Raw genomic sequence first — 16,524 nt, forward strand, 5'->3', positions numbered from 1 at the left:
TTTTGTAACTTTTAATAGTCGATGGACATAATAATGTAGCACCCTATAGCCGAGGGATCATTTGTGTACTTTACTCTTATTTAAATAAAATTAAGTCTATTATATATTTTAGGTTTAATATAAAACTAACTATCTAAATTATATTATTTTTTTATTTAAATGTCTAAATTATTTTCGATCAATTCAAGTACTTAACACTACGAACATTATCATTTTAAGTGCACTTACTGTAATGACGTTAAACAATTTTGTTAAATAACACGTGCTATGTTCTAATAATTTTGAATTTTTTTATTTAATATAAAAATTTAAAAATACATTTTTAAAATAAAAATAAACTTTTTTTAGAAATCTTAAAAATTCTGAAAATTCTTAAATTTTTTTATTTCAATCCCTATACCAAGTCAACCACAACGACTTACCATCATTGTCGTCGACTGAACCTCCCCGACTAAACCAACACACAAATCACCCAACAACATAACCAAGTTACTAGCCTTTGAACCCGTCATCAAATGCTAATATTAGACAAAGGGGGACTAGAAGACAGTGGGTGAGGGGGAAGAGAGAGACAGATAGAAGGAGGGGGGGGGGGAGAGAGAGAGAGGAGAGAGAGTGGGGTATTTTTTTTTGAAAAAGTGTTTTCTATATATAATAAATTATTTTTAAGATTTTATAAAATAAAATATTTAAAATTATCAGAATATATCATGTGTCATTTAACGAGATTTTTTAACGATTGTTATGATCGGATACTTAAAATGATAACATTTGTAATACTAACCACTTGAATCGATCAAAAAACAGTTTAGACATTAAATAAAAAAAGATATAATTTAAGTAATTATTTTTTATATTAAGCCTATATTTTAATTTAAATTAGATATTAATTTAATACTAAATTAAATATTAAATATTTTACATGAGTTTTTTTTGGAATAATTTTACTTAGTGGAGGAATAGAGAATTTTTACTTTTAAACTCACAACTTAAGAAAAAGAAAGGTGTCAACTAGAAGTTTGACTTTTTATATTGAGAATTTTTACACTCAATTGGTCTAGTAGGATGTGACATTAGATCCTTAAGCAAAGTCCGGAGTTCAAATTTTGACGATTGTGAATGAAACAAACTAGATTAGGATGATCATCCTTGCCTCTGTAGTACCCGATTAATTCCTATATGGATAAAGTATAATACACATTAAACTTTATATTTTTATATGTATCTTTATTTAATTAAAATTAAGTTCATTATATATTGTGGGTTTAATATAAAAATAAATGTCTAAACTATAACATTTTTTCATTTAGATGTCTAAACTATTTTCGGTCAATTTAAATGTCTAACACTATAAATATTGTCATTTTAAGTGCATTGATTGTAATGATGTTAAAAAATATATTAAATAATACGTGTTATATTCCGACAACACAAATCTTTAAAAATCTCAAAATTTTAAAATTTTATTCCAATCTCTATATCTAAGTCAACCACAACCACTTGTTATTATTATTATTATTGTCATCCATTAAACCTTCACCCAACTGAATTTTCACCAACGACACAAATCACCCAACAACGTAACCACAATTATTAGCCTTTGAAATAATTCCAACCCCGTCATCAAATGTTAATATTAGGCAAAGGGGGACGAGAGGACAGTGGGTGAGGGAGGGAGAGAATATAGACGGGGGTAATTTTTTCTTCAAAATAATTTATATATATAATAAATTATTTTAAAGTTTTTTAAAATAAAATCTTTAAAATTATTATAATACATCATATGTATTTTAACGATATTTTTTAACAGTTGTTATTATCGGATACTTCAAATAATAATATTTATAATATTAGTCACTTGAATTGATCGGAAAATAGTTTAAACATCTAAATGAAAAACGATATAATTTAAGTAATTATTTTTATATTAAGCCTATATTTTACTTTAAATTAGAAATTAATTTAATATTAAATTAAGTATTAAATTTTTTACATGAGTTTTTTTTTATAAATTTCTACCAAGGATAAGAGTTTAGAATTTTTACTCTTAAATTCACCACTTAAAGAAAAGGTGTCGACAGAAAAATTCGACTTTTTACATGAGTCTTAAGTTTGACTCAAAAATTAAACAAATAAATGATGACTGACGTAGGATATCCAATAAAATATTATAATTACAATTCGGGTTTCAAAAAACGGTCCGTGATCGTGATTTCAGTCGCGATATAGTAGTTTCGTCGTTGTTCGAGTTACCCGCGACGGCCGCAATAACGTCCGCGACAACCATAATAGCGCCCGCGACGACCGCAATCACAGTAAATCCGAAATAATCGAAAACATGATCGCGATCGCGATTTGAAACTGATTACAGTATAAAGATATACACATCTTAAAATGTTGAAAATATTGATTATTAAAATATTAAAATTTATAAAAATAAAAATTAACAATATTAATGATTAAAATATTAAAATTTATAAAAATAAAATAAACGGCGGAAATCCAATTCAACAACGCAATTGATGTAACTAGTTTTGAAGATAGCTTACGTTACGTCTTCTCATTTTCCGAAAGTTGGCTTTAATAGACCGGAGCCGCTAATTCTTACTAAAATTGAAAGAAATATGATTACAATGAACAAACCAGTCTTGTTTTGTTGCTGCCCAATAAGTCAATCCATACCACATTCAAAATAAATAAATAAATGTTTAATAGTTTTTTAGGTCCTCAAAATTAAAAAAAAATCAATATGATTCTTAATTTTTTTTATTAACGAAAATTGTTGTTGTTCAATACAATAGTGATATAACAATTCAAAATATTGATACAACGGTCTATGTTACTATCATGCCGGTTCATGATAGATGATGACATGACAAATAAGTTTAATTGATTCTTTTACAAAGTTCAAGGGCTTAATTGTTCCCTTTTAAAGTTTGAGGACTTAATTTCCTTAACCCAATATTTAAAAACTTCTCGTAAACTTTCAATTAAGCCACAATATTTAATTGAAAGTTTAAGGACCTTTATAATAAAAAAAAAGGAAATTGAAAGTCTTATAAAGGTCCTTAAATACTTAAGACTTTAAAAAAAACATCTCATTTCAAGTTGCATTCAATTTGATCCCTGGATTTCACAATTTCCTTTCAGTTAAGCCATAATATTTAATTTCTTTCGATAAATCTTTTTAACTTCCTATTTATTTCAACTTAATCTCATAAACTTTGTAATCTTTTTAATTGAGTCACAAACTTTAAAATTATAAATTTTAGGCCAAATTTTAAGGTATTACAGATGATATAAGATTATACATATCATTGATGTTGTCATCATATGTGATTTTAAAATAAGAAAGATTAATTTTATAAAATTATTAAAAATATAATTTTAAATATATTTATGAATAACAAATAAAAAAATTCACACCCCAATAATTTAATATTTGTGTAACACTCTAATCCAGTTCGACCCGAAAATCTATGGATTATAATATTATACGGGACTACCGAAATAGTGACCCAAAATTTTTTCTTTTAAAACTGCTTGTAAATTTCTGAAATTTAATCATCGATGATTTACTATAAAAACATAATAAAATATGGGTTTACAATTTATGGGGAGCTCCCAAAATGCATCCGCAAAATAATACAAATACTGAGTTTCAACATGAGTTTCAACTGAATACAAAACAAGTTCTATAACAATACATGCCCTCTAAAAATGACTCAAGACGTACTCTGAAAGGTCTTTGGAAATCTGCTATGTTATACTGGAATATCTTATGACAGAAGCTCCCCACAATCTGCCCCTAAGAACATGCGCACAGAAACACATTCTGAACGTTGAGCTTACGAGCTTAGTGCCTCACTAAAAACTATATTATACTATATGCATTCACTAGATGAACTGAAGTGGCACATGTTTGAACATGCTAAATACTGTACTACTAATATGTGGGTAACATCATGGTGTGATTGAGGGATTATGCATCTAAGAGCTCACGCACCCCTCTAGCACTGCCAAAGCACCATCAGCTACTCCTGGGTGAGATCCGTAATTCTGCATTAGAAACGTGCACCCACTGACTTACTTTATCGAGTCTTGGGGCATCTGACGCCCAGTCGGTTGCTGAAGTACCATGGAACTGACTTTGATCCACTGACTGTCGTATTTATGCTAAAAGGAACTCAGGTGTCCTGATTGTTTCCCGAGCATCAAACAAGGCTAGTTTTATGTAAACCTAGCTATATTATGCTTCTACTGTTATGATATTAATTATTGTTCTCGCTTGAAATCTTATTTGAGGATATACTGAAGTGTTGGGATACCTAGAGTCTAATTCCCTTAAAAATTGATATTTTTGTCCAAAACATATTGAAAAATATCGATAATATACTAAGATTATCGATACTTTTAAACATTTTGGACCGCCTAGTTTCGAAACTTTTTGTGAGTTTCGAAACTATGTCCCAAAGTATCGATACTCTTGCCCAAAAACTCACTAGTTTGCCTGAGAATAATAACAAGTTTCGATACTATCCCTCTAGTATCGAAACTCAACCTGCAGAGAGCATAAAATAGGTGCAAAAACTCTAATTCTTCATCCCAAAGACCTAAGTGATGTCCCCAAACATTATTAATGTTTTATATAGGTACAAAGGAGCATAAATAGGGCTTTAAACATATTTATAACTATAAAACATGAAATCTGCCATGGGAGTGCTTCAAGCTCATACCACCTACTACATTTCATCTAAATGACTTACACATAGTATAGTTGAGTCAAAAGTGAGCTACCTTTGATACTAAACTGCTGAAAACACCTAATACTCAACCAAGGTTGAGTTTCTCCTTCCCTTTAGCGTTGAAGTTTTATCTAATCTCTCTCACTATACAAACATCAAGAGATAAATTACTAGCTAAAAGAAATGGTTAAGGAGGTAATAAGAACTCTTCCTAAACCTATAGATTATTGAAAACATGCTGAAATCTTGAAAACTCTGAAACCCCACAAAAAATCGTTCTTGGCTCCCATGGTGAAATAATGAAGTTGAGGGTTCAAAAGAAAGCTCTAAAGATGTTGAATTCACTCCTATCATGGTATTGTTGAACTAGGGTTGTCAGGTTCCAAAGTTATCACCTTTAACTTGTTTATCTTAAAGGAGAACAAGAAATAAAATGAAGATTTGGAGAGGAATAAGAGACAAGGAAGAGTTGAGGAAAAAAGAGAGTATCAGACGTGATCTCACCAAGCAATTAAATATTTCATCATTTTGAAATTTTAAAAGGTATAATTGTTACCTTGGTCTATCTAATTCTGAATATAGATTAAAAATGCCATTTTTAACTCCTTATTGGGCTTACCTCAAGCCCAATCCACTTTAATTTAGGTCAAAATCTCTTACAAGTTAGAAATTAACCCAAGACTCATATCAGAATAGTCCAAAACTTCTAACTCGATATTTGAGGCATTACAATTTGATTTGAATTTAAATTTAAAGTTTCATCATATAATATTATTGTTATAAAGCAAAATCATCTTTGTTGTTGTATCAATTGAAAATTTCGTTTCTATGATAAATATACACATTTATTTAAACAGTTTATTTTTTAAATTATGCTTAAATTAGGTTTTAAAAAAAGGTGCAATATCATTATTTTATGCTAAATAAAAAAATAAAATATATATTAAAGATTAAAATAAAATAAATAAACGAGTACAGTTAAACTAAAAGATAAGAAAAATGATAAGGCTAGTAATTTTTTAATATATTTATATTTAAAAAAATAATATTTTTATAATATATATATATATATATATGTGTGTGTGTGTGTGAGAGAGAGAGAGATAGATGAAATTGTGATAAAATTTTATGTTATATTTCATTAAATATTAATATTATTGATAAAATTAATAAAATAATGGATAGAATTAAATTTTAGATATCGATTTAGAAGTGAAAATTATCGTGTAAACTACTTAGATAATCATTAAATTACACGATCGATTCTATTTTGATAATTAAATTATATTTTTAATTAAACCACTCAATTATTAAAATACTATCAATCAAGCTATTAATGGTTAACAGTTAAAAGAATAATTGTCATGGGAATTAAAAAAATGTATAATTATATAAGCATAATGATAACATTAGCCCCAACGTTTGTTTAAATGGCAACTTCTACTCTTATTTTTTTAATATTTTAATTCCTAACATTTTATTTTTTATCAAAATAGTCACTATTAGATTGAAGCTATTAATTGATTAACGATCAATATATGTTAATAACATGATATTTCTATATATGTTAAATCAGTGACATGACACATATTACATCATCACTTTGAGTAATATGACGCATGACATGTCATCAATTAAATATATGGATAAATGTCACGTTAACAACAAGCATTAACTTAGTCAACTATTAGTTTTTATCTAACAAGTGCTATTTTGATCAAAATTGAAACATATGGGCTAAAATGTTTTAAAAAAAGAACAAAGGCCAAAGTGACCAATTAAGCAAACATTAGAGGCTATTTTTTTCATTTGCTAATTATACGTTAGTCTTCGTTAATTACACATTTTATTAATTTTGTTTTCATTACTTATAAATATCATTGTAAGATTAAATTTATTGAATTAATCTAAAATTAGGATCAAATTAATAAAATATATATGTAATGAAGATAAAAAATATGAATTATACATTTTTACTACACATAAGCAATTTTTTTAACTTTAATGATTTGATTGATATCATTTTATTAGTTCACCGATCTAATTGATTTTTTAGTTCAATGGTCAAAATAGAATCAACCTTATAGTTTAGTGACTATTAAAATAATTTATTCAAAATTCTTTGAGTACCAATTTGAAAGAAATTGACTAACTCAAATACCAAATGTATATTTAATCCAAATATTATCCCACCTTGCCTGGTTACCGTCCGTATCCGCACGTGGCGTGAGCGGCGTTCCCTCTTTACCCTAGAGTCTCTCTCCAGTTACTCTCAACTTTTTTATTTATAGGCCCAATAAAATGACAGGACGGCGCTCAGTTCTTCGCACTTTTCAAAGCCTCTTTCTCTACACAAAAAAAAAAAAAATCAAAAGAATCTCTCTCTTTCTCGCTCTCAACGCAGAGCGATAGGCGCCGAGGCTTCCAACAATCCATCACAACAACCAATTACACGCTTTTCTAAGGTATTCTCTACAAATTTCAAATCAAGCAAACCGTTTAATGTCAGATCTGTATCGTTTCTATGCCGTTAGATTTTCTTCTTCATTATTAGTATTAGAGATCTGATTGTTTTCTGCTGCTATTAATCTTTGGAGAAATGGAGTGGAATGTTTTGAAATGATTTCTTTGCGTGCGTTTGATCTGATCTACCGTAAACGTGTTGTTTTTGCAAAGTTTACGCTTGATTCATTAGATCTGTTGCTATTTACTTCGCTTAATTGCAAATATGTGTTGTGAAAATCTGTTTGATTCGTATCAGTCGCTCATTTGCAGTTGAATTCTTCTGATCCGCTGACTTTGTTTTCTTTTTATTATTTTAATGATGCTGCTTTCCATCACTTTTAGAAACACTCCGTTTGCTCTTTTAAATAGATCATTTCATTACCTTCAGATCAGCGGCTGCTTGTGTCTTTTCAAACGAAACAAGATATATATGTATTTATTTGTAATATTGAATTGTATCTGCTACAATTTGTTACCTCATATTTCATACATGCGTATATGTGTACATATACGTGAGAAAGATTTTGAGATGTTTAGTGCGTTTTAGATTATTGTTTACTCTGTTTCTGATTAAAATTGATACGATGATAATGATGCTTTATCCTTATTTGTTTCGGATGCCATTTTCTCTCTTATAGTAATGCTTTGTTCTGGATCGTTTGTGTCACTTCTGCAGGATTTCACTTGAGTTTACCAATATGCACCTTTTTGCTTATTCTTGTTAGGAATCACTATTCTTCTGCCTGATGTTTTTTGAAATTTGTTTTTCTTGGTTATATTATTTTCATATTCGTGATCATATATCCAACTTTGTTTCACTGTTGGTATGAGTTGAACCATTAATATGTTTGTAGATGATTTTACCTCAGTTGGTAATTGGTGTTATGCAAATTCCACCTCATTGTTTTTTTTATGTATTTTCATGTGCACATGTACTTTCTTGCATCAGAATGGATCAGGTTCAACACCCAACTATCATGCAGAAGGCGGCTGGACAGCTCCTTCATTCTAGCCATGCTCAAGATTTCCAAGGTTATGGTGGGTCTTTCAGGAGGCCTGCTCCATACCAAAGGCGAGTTGTGTACGGGAACTACTCGAATGCTGCACTGCAGTATCCTGCTGTACGGGCTTCTGGAGCTACCAGTGACCTACGTATGGTTCCATCGACAGCATCTGCTATCTGTGTTCAAGCCCCTGCAGAGAAAGGATTTACCAGCTTTGCTATTGATTTCCTCATGGGTGGTGTTTCTGCTGCTGTATCTAAAACTGCTGCTGCTCCAATTGAGCGTGTTAAGCTTTTGATTCAGAACCAAGATGAAATGATCAAAACTGGTAGGCTCTCTGAACCCTACAGGGGCATTGGTGATTGTTTCAAGAGAACAATCCAGGATGAAGGGTTTGGTTCTTTGTGGAGAGGAAACACTGCCAATGTTATACGTTATTTCCCCACTCAGGTTACCAATTTTATCTTTTGAATTCTTCGTTAAATTATATTTATTGTACATGTTTTTATGCTTATTGTTTGCTTCATTTTGCAACAGGCCTTGAACTTTGCTTTCAAGGATTACTTCAAGAGGCTTTTCAACTTTAAGAAAGACAGAGATGGTTACTGGAAGTGGTTCGCTGGAAACTTGGCATCTGGAGGTGCAGCTGGTGCTTCTTCCCTTCTCTTTGTCTACTCCTTGGATTATGCTCGAACCCGTCTTGCCAATGATGCAAAGGCCGCAAAGAAGGGAGGAGAGAGGCAATTCAATGGCCTTGTTGATGTCTACAGGAAGACCTTGAAATCCGATGGCATTGCTGGTCTTTACCGTGGTTTTAATATCTCATGTGTTGGAATCATCGTTTATCGTGGTCTATACTTCGGAATGTACGACTCTCTAAAGCCCGTTGTTCTCACCGGCAATATGCAGGTCAATATGATGTTTAAAGCTAATGTCATTGATCATAGTTCTATCTGCATTATTTGTAATGACATCTTGCTTTCTGTTTTCCTCTGGTAATAACAGGACAGTTTCTTTGCTAGCTTCGCCCTCGGTTGGCTCATAACCAATGGTGCTGGCCTTGCATCTTACCCTATCGACACCGTTCGTAGAAGAATGATGATGACATCCGGCGAAGCCGTCAAATACAAGAGCTCTCTCGACGCATTTTCTCAGATCTTGAAAAACGAGGGTGCCAAATCTCTGTTCAAAGGTGCCGGAGCTAACATCCTTCGTGCTATCGCCGGTGCTGGTGTGCTCGCTGGATATGACAAGCTGCAGCTCATTGTTTTCGGAAAGAAGTACGGATCCGGTGGTGCTTAATTATGGGGTGGTGGTCTATCTCCCCACTTTTGTTGCGATTTTTAGGTATAAAGATGGCGATGAAAAGCTCGACCTGAGATATTTATTTCGGCTAAATTTCATTAGTAATTCAGATTTTGTTGGAGTAACTCCCTAAACGATTTTTTGTTTTTCAGATGGGAAATTTTGATTACCCATCTCTGATTTTTGATTTGCTTTTAAGAATTGAAATAATGTTTTTATTTATTACTAGGGGTAATAATTTGCGATGGAGCACGTTTTCTTTTTTCATGATACTCTTCATCTCGTCCCAAATTACATAAATGGCAAGATAAATATAACCATCTTTTATCGGATCTATTTAAAAAAAATTATATACAAAATAAATACATTTGCCGTAAGGGCCGATTGGATCAAGAAAAAAAATCATTATCGAAAAGAATAATCTTTCCCGAATAATTATTATAGAGAATATTTTTTTTTCGAAATCACATGCCTACTTTCAGTTCAAAAGCATTCCCCACCAAAAAGTAAGGAAACATTATCAACATTGTTTTTTTACCCTGAGTTATCAGAATTACGTTCCCTCGTATTTTTAGGTATTAGATAATTCTTTTCTCTTTGGACAATAATATCCCTAAATAATATAATTATTTCAAAACAATCCTTCCTTTGTATATAATAATACATGAATATAAATCTATTTTATTTATTTTATAATGATTTGTGGCTTTTTTAATACTTACTACAAAATATATGGTGAATATAAAATAAAAAATTTATCAGTTTTTTTATTTTGTTTTGATTATTTTTACGTATGTGCTTGATTCAGATTTTATATATATATTATTACATGTATTATTTAAGATTAATTTTTATAAAAGGTTGTCATATTATATTTTTTAATGTTTTCTATTAATTTTGTCATATAATTTGATATGATATTTTGATTTTCAACTCTTACATGTAGCCTAAATAAAAAAATGTAGTGATTAACACATACTTGCATAGATGTAAATATTTACATATCTCAACCTAAATATAAACATATACTTACACCGGTGTAAGTATGCACATCTCTCAACTTAAAAATAAACACATACTTACACCGGCGTAAGTATGTACATCTCCCAATATTTTAGAACATAAAACTAAACACATAATTATATTGATGTAAATATGTTTTGATATTTTTAAAGAAAGAAATAAAATTAAATATAATAAAATATATTAAATTATTTCTGTACAAATTTTATTAAAAATAATAAAAAAAGTTTTTTATGAACTTTCATTTGTTAAAAAATAAAATCGATCTCAAAGACAATTTGATAAAACATATATTTTCTTAACTTATATTTTTTATCCAAATTATGTAATCTTATATTTATTTCAAAAAAACCAAATAAGATAATATAATATTCCTAATATTAAGTTATGTAACATTCTGATTATCTTATTTCTAATAATAATTTTATATTTCGTAAACCAATTCATCCTTAATCATTTTAACAAATAAGTTGTTATGTCTACATAAAGTAGATACACCAACGTCCCACATATATATAACTATTACCCAATCCTCCCCCATGCAAAAAAGTAGTGCAAGCAGGGGCCTTCTTCACCCTTGAGTAAAATGCAAAAATTACAATTTAAGTCCTTACTAGAAATTGTTAATTTAATTTAATACTTTTAACACTAAAATTTCAACATTACTCCCTCCAACTAACGATTCCTGCTGCCAGTGAAAGATCGGGTTGGAAGATGAGTTACAAGTAGTTGAACAAAGCCAATGCCTAACATTGGGTTTATTTTTTTAACGTGGACTTTTCGTCGTTACATTCTCATCTACAATAGAATCACACGTCTACTCCTTACCAATTTCATTCATCATCCGCCCACTTTGATTTGATGCTATTTTCTAATTCTTCTTTTAGTAATAAATAATAAATTATTTATAATTAAACGGTAAATAATAAAAGTAAATCGGTGGGTAGGACGGTTGTAACAAAAGTAAAAATAATTATGTATTTTATATATGGGTGATCACAGATGAGTTTCGGATTAACTCGATTTGATCTAAGATATATATTCTATCCACTCGAAATCTAATTTAAGAAATATTTAAAAATTATATGAACTAATTTATCTCAGTGGTTAAAAAAATCGTTATTATTTTTAAAAGTTACGGGTTTGTGGAGCAGTAATTACAGTAGGGTGATTGAACGTTCATTGTCAAATGAATGAAAGTATTTAGAACAAATACTATTTTGTAATCACTTTAACTTAATAAAAAAATTTAAAAGAATATTAAAAATTAGGGATTAATATAAAACGAGAATTATAATTTAGGGGTGTAAGGTGAAATTAACTCTTAAAAAATAAAAACTAAAACTAAAAGGGTCTATAAATGTTTAAATGGGCGTTTTTACGTGTCAATAAACGCAAATGCAACGCTTTTCTTCACCTTCACATTTCACAGTCGCACAGAGAGAGAAAACCCAGAAAAGAGAGCTTCACATACTCTGCTCTCTCTCTCTCTCTCTCTCTTCTTGGCTTTTATCTTAATTTTCCTTCTATTTCTTCCATTGTTTTAAATCTCAAAGTAGTTAATTTCAGTCATATTATCAAAGGTAAACCCAGCAATTCATCTGTCAAAAATCACTTTCTTCACCAATTTCCCTTTCCCTTCACTCTTTCATCCACTTGCCAGATCCCCCCCTTTCAAAATGCTTCTGTAATTGTAATCTCTTTGCTTATGTTTATTTTCTCTGTAATATACACATTAAAAGAAAATCTGGGTGTGGCTTCATTTCCCCATTTGTTGGACAAATCAAAGGTTCCTTTTATTTCTTTCTTTTTTTAACAATTTTTGGTTTTACAGAGAGATGACAAGAGGTGTGATTAATGCTGCTTTTATCCTTGCAAATTAACGTTGTCAACTTTTGTTTCATATAATTTGGTATAGAAGCAGTGCCACCGAGTTTAGCTTGCAGTTTGCACTAACATAGTTCGAATGATCTTTGATTATGATGTTAACATTGTGCTTAATTGCAGCTTAGATAATTGGGGGTCAGATACAGGAGGTTGAACATGAATGGAAACAGGCAAATGGAGGTTCATTTTATAGATACAGGCTTTCCTTATACTGCTACTGAAAGCTTTATGGACTTTTTTGAAGGTCTAGCACATGTTCCTGTGAATTACACTCATGCTGGACTGATGCATGATCAGGTATTTTTCAGACTTTTAATCTTTTATTTGATGGCAAAAGAAAGAAAAAAGACACTTGTTGTTGTAGAATTCAATGATGTTTGATTAGGGTGTTCTGTGTTCATGCTTTTGGCCAATGCATAGGTGTAGGGTCAGGGTTGGACCAACCTGAAATTTTAAAATTATTATATAATTTAGATATTTTCTTTGTATTTTCTATTGATAATATGCATTTGCCCCCAACATAAATTAAATTCTTGCCCGTCACTATCTGGGGTTATGATCTCCAAGGATCTCTCATATTGGAAAAACTTTGAAAAATCTTATCATATTCGTGTAGGATATATACTCGTTTCCAACACTTACACCTGCGTCTGAGTAATATGGGTCATCCCCATGCTTCTCATGGATGGTGGATATACATCGTCTGTCCTGTAACAGTTTTTTTGAATGGTCGATGTTCATTTCTTATGGATTTATGTCCTTAAATAAAGCATGATTAGTTGTGGTCCTTTTCAATAAGAAAATCGGAAGATTTAGTTTATCAGCATATGCTTTATTAATGTAGATGTTCTTACTACTCATTTGATCATAAAATCGCTCGTCTGTTAAGACATCAGCCAGTTGCTTGGTGTTGGATTCATGTTGTGCACGCCTACTCATTTCATGCACAAATGTGACTAAATGATAACATTCTTCTCTGTTCAGGAAAATATGTACTGGTCAATGAGTATGAATGCATACAAATTTGGGGTTTCGGGTCCGGAGAGTACACTTTACTGTCCAAATGAGGTAAATGATCATTTGACAAGAATGGATGCCCCGAGGACTTGGGACTACCCATCGACGCAGAATTCTGAACAGCCTACAATTTTAGATGTGCGAGATGCAGTTGTTGGCATGCATGCTATACCTGAAGAATGTTAGTTTAAAATATGTTTTAATATATATTTTCCCCTTTTTCCTACATTTCTAGTCCTAGACATTTATTTACTTTTTGCAGACACTCCAAATCATCAAAGCAATAGTAATTATCAGGTCCGATCTCTGTTTTCTATAGATGTTATTCGTTTTATTTTCTTGCATGTGCTTGTGCATTTTGTTCTCATGTATCGATTCAGATTCTCAATTGAAAGGAATATTCTATAAGAGTACCAAATCTTCCGGACTACGAAACGAAGTCCAACTATTGCCCTGATCAAAATTCGGTCTTTGTTACAAATTTATCGCCTTAGTACTCAAAACTTTTCATCGGAAAACAGAAGCCAACGATTATGACCAAGAGTGAGCAGTGGAAAGTAAAGCAGTGGCATGGATACTAATGTGGGGGAAATATAACCCATGTTCTTTACCAAATACGCCTGCATTTGTTGACCTTTTTGAGCCGTAGCTCTCGTATAATCCATATTTGAGTAACATTGATTAAATTTTTGTTCTTGATTTTGTGTATCATACCGTTTTAAACTCAGTTATAAACATTAAATCCTAGAATTTATATTATTTACTGATCAAAGGATTATCTGCGATATGTTGTCTCAGGTGGTTTGGCAAGACAATATCGACCCAGATAACATGACCTATGAGGTTTTCCTTTTCAGCTAATCTCGCTTTAATGTTTAAATTACATGCATTTCACTTCATATAAGACAGATGTGTACGTGCTTACCTTTCTCTCAAGTTAAATCACATGCAATATTAAGTTTTTTTTTGCATCTGTTAGTTACAGTCTTTTGGATTAGGATTTAACTAAGCCGAAGCTTGTACCAATGCCATTGATTAACTACATGATTTTTGTATGACAGGAATTGCTCGATTTAGGGGAGGCAGTTGGAAGTCAAAGTCGGGGTCTGTCCCGGGAGCTTATTGATTTGCTTCCAACCTCAAGATGCAAGTTTGGAAGTTTCTTATTTAGGAAAAAGTCTAGAGAGAGGTAAAACTTTTACTTGTATCTATTTTGTTGAACAATGTCCGCCTTCATTAAACTATAGCTGTTAACTGACCGTTGTGGCTCCGAACTCCGAACTCGTATAATTTTCTGGTGGCCTTTGTCTCAAGCATCAAAACTAAATTATCTTTTTTTTTCTTCAAAAATATTTTTTTTCTCGGTAAGTTTTAACATGCCTATACTAGGGGTGTAAACGAGCCGAGTCGAGCTCGAGTATTGCTGAGCTCGACTCGACTCGAAAACTCGCGAGCTTAAAATTTTCAAGCTTGACTCGAACTCGAAATCCTGAACTGAAGCTCGTGACAACTCGAAAAGGCTCGAAATGAAGAAAAAAAATTCTTAAACTTAACTCGATTGAAGCTTCAAACTCGAACTCGAACCTGAACCTTAAATGCATGAAAATCTTAAAGTATTCTCTTTAAAAAAATCAATACATAAATATTAATATTTTTAATAATTTTTTTTTAAAATATAATCTTTTATATTATATTTTCGAGCTGCTCACGAGCTTTTCGAGTCGAGTATCAAGTAGCTCGTTTCGGCTCGTTAAGAATTCGAGTTGAGCTCGAGTCGAGTCCATTCGATCCGAGTATTTATCGAGCCTTGATCGAGTCGATCTCGAGTAGCTCACGATCTGTCTCGTCTCATTTACAGCCCTAGCCTATACATTACAAATGTTTCGACCAGAATGTCCGTGGAGTCACTTTAAACAGATTTAAGTGATGATCTCTGTTCTTGTCCTCAATCGGAAGTTTCTGGTTCTTGAGGGTTGTGGCTGTGGAACTATGATGCTTGCTGAATAACTGAATTATACTGGTTGCAACATCCAGATGGATGTTTTATCTTCCTAGGATAAATAATTCGTTAGTTGGTAGTCTTTGCGGTATCTGAAAATTACTTTCCATACAGACTCAAAGACAAATCACAAGATAAACATTGCAGTTTTGTTCATCTCATGAAAGGGTTTGTGTTTGGTCATAATTTTTGTTTTTCTCAATGTAGCCTTGGTGTTAGTTTGTTGTTTACCTCGTTTTAAAAGCTCATCCTCATAGCTATCCGTTCCACGATACGTCTTTTGTGTGATCATTTGCTTTACTCGTGAAACAGCAGATGTGTCATATGCCAGACGAGGTACAAAATCGGCGAGCGCCAAATGAAATTGCCATGCAAGCACGTTTACCACTCGGAGTGCATCATGAAATGGCTTAGCATCAACAAGGTCAGTTTAATGCCACATAACATCTTCACTACTTGCTCCGATTCGGTATCTCTCCTACTTACACCGCCAATCCGAAAACGGTGTTTTGTTAGGTATGCCCCGTCTGCAACAACGAAGTATTCGGTCAAGAACCAAGGCATTAAAGGCATCAAAATCCGACAAGCATTAAGAGAGCAATCATGGGTTGGCATCTTTCCTTCCTTTAAAACTTTGTTTCATTAGCTTTCGACGATAAAATCGATCACTTTTGGAATATATTAGAGTTGCTTGGAGTTTTCCACTCACATTTTGCCTGAAAATTGTGGCAATTGCTGTCAATATATGAAATTAGTGTATGTAGTCTATTGTTGGTTACACTTTTGGCTTTGTTCATGTGAAAGTGAAACCTTACTGATAGATAATTCCTTTGTCTGGGTCAATATCATCAGTCTATCTATCCAGAGATGAACTTAGGGTGGTAAAAGTATTGTACAGGTCCCTGTATCATAGCACGGATTGCATTTTCGTCCTTATACTTTTAAAATGTACAATGATCTCTGTACCTAAGAAAAGGGAGCAAAATGTCAAGTTTTTTAACAAAAAAAAGGATTATTTAGGAAATTACGAAATTTGACG

At 31.6% G+C, this 16,524-nt stretch overlaps 2 protein-coding genes across 6 annotated transcripts; both read left to right on the forward strand.

Moving 5' to 3' along the window:
• The first annotated feature begins 7,088 nt into the window (after positions 1–7,088).
• On the forward strand, positions 7,089–9,778 carry LOC120172477 (ADP,ATP carrier protein 1, mitochondrial-like). 2 transcript variants are annotated; one of them, XM_039179928.1, is made up of 4 exons: positions 7,089–7,210; positions 8,200–8,704; positions 8,792–9,163; positions 9,260–9,778. In XM_039179928.1, exons 2-4 carry the CDS (start codon positions 8,201–8,203, stop codon positions 9,554–9,556), a joined length of 1,173 nt encoding a protein of 390 aa, XP_039035859.1. In that variant the 5' UTR covers positions 7,089–7,210; position 8,200; the 3' UTR covers positions 9,557–9,778. The 2 variants fall into 2 exon arrangements, with proteins under 2 accessions (XP_039035859.1, XP_039035858.1); XM_039179927.1 differs by lacking the exon at positions 7,089–7,210 and adding an exon at positions 7,459–7,520.
• A 2,211-nt stretch (positions 9,779–11,989) lies between these two features.
• Positions 11,990–16,160, forward strand: LOC120172478 (E3 ubiquitin-protein ligase BIG BROTHER-like). 4 transcript variants are annotated; one of them, XM_039179931.1, is made up of 9 exons: positions 11,990–12,165; positions 12,417–12,494; positions 12,590–12,766; positions 13,454–13,667; positions 13,749–13,783; positions 14,285–14,329; positions 14,548–14,675; positions 15,798–15,909; positions 16,002–16,160. In XM_039179931.1, exons 3-9 carry the CDS (start codon positions 12,626–12,628, stop codon positions 16,050–16,052), a joined length of 726 nt encoding a protein of 241 aa, XP_039035862.1. In that variant the 5' UTR covers positions 11,990–12,165; positions 12,417–12,494; positions 12,590–12,625; the 3' UTR covers positions 16,053–16,160. The 4 variants fall into 4 exon arrangements, with proteins under 4 accessions (XP_039035862.1, XP_039035860.1, XP_039035861.1 ...); XM_039179929.1 differs by lacking the exon at positions 12,417–12,494 and having other exon boundaries at positions 11,990–12,371; XM_039179930.1 differs by lacking the exon at positions 12,417–12,494.
• The last annotated feature ends 364 nt before the right edge of the window (positions 16,161–16,524 follow it).

The sequence above is a fragment of the Hibiscus syriacus genome, unplaced genomic scaffold (genome assembly GCF_006381635.1).
Source record: "Hibiscus syriacus cultivar Baekdansim isolate YM2019G1 unplaced genomic scaffold, ASM638163v2 tig00111851_pilon, whole genome shotgun sequence".
NCBI classification, from domain to species: Eukaryota; Viridiplantae; Streptophyta; class Magnoliopsida; order Malvales; family Malvaceae; genus Hibiscus; species Hibiscus syriacus.

Coding starts and splice junctions, on each gene's coding strand:
- LOC120172478 (XM_039179929.1), top strand. CDS start 12,626: ATGAATGGAAACAGGCAAATGGAGGTTCATTTTATAGATACAGGCTTT. Junction 12,767..13,453: donor CTGGACTGATGCATGATCAG/GTATTTTTCAGA, acceptor TTCTCTGTTCAG/GAAAATATGTACTGGTCAAT. Junction 14,676..15,797: donor AGGAAAAAGTCTAGAGAGAG/GTAAAACTTTTA, acceptor CTCGTGAAACAG/CAGATGTGTCATATGCCAGA.
- LOC120172477 (XM_039179927.1), top strand. CDS start 7,474: ATGTGTTGTGAAAATCTGTTTGATTCGTATCAGTCGCTCATTTGCAG. Junction 8,705..8,791: donor TACGTTATTTCCCCACTCAG/GTTACCAATTTT, acceptor ATTTTGCAACAG/GCCTTGAACTTTGCTTTCAA. Junction 9,164..9,259: donor TTCTCACCGGCAATATGCAG/GTCAATATGATG, acceptor TGGTAATAACAG/GACAGTTTCTTTGCTAGCTT.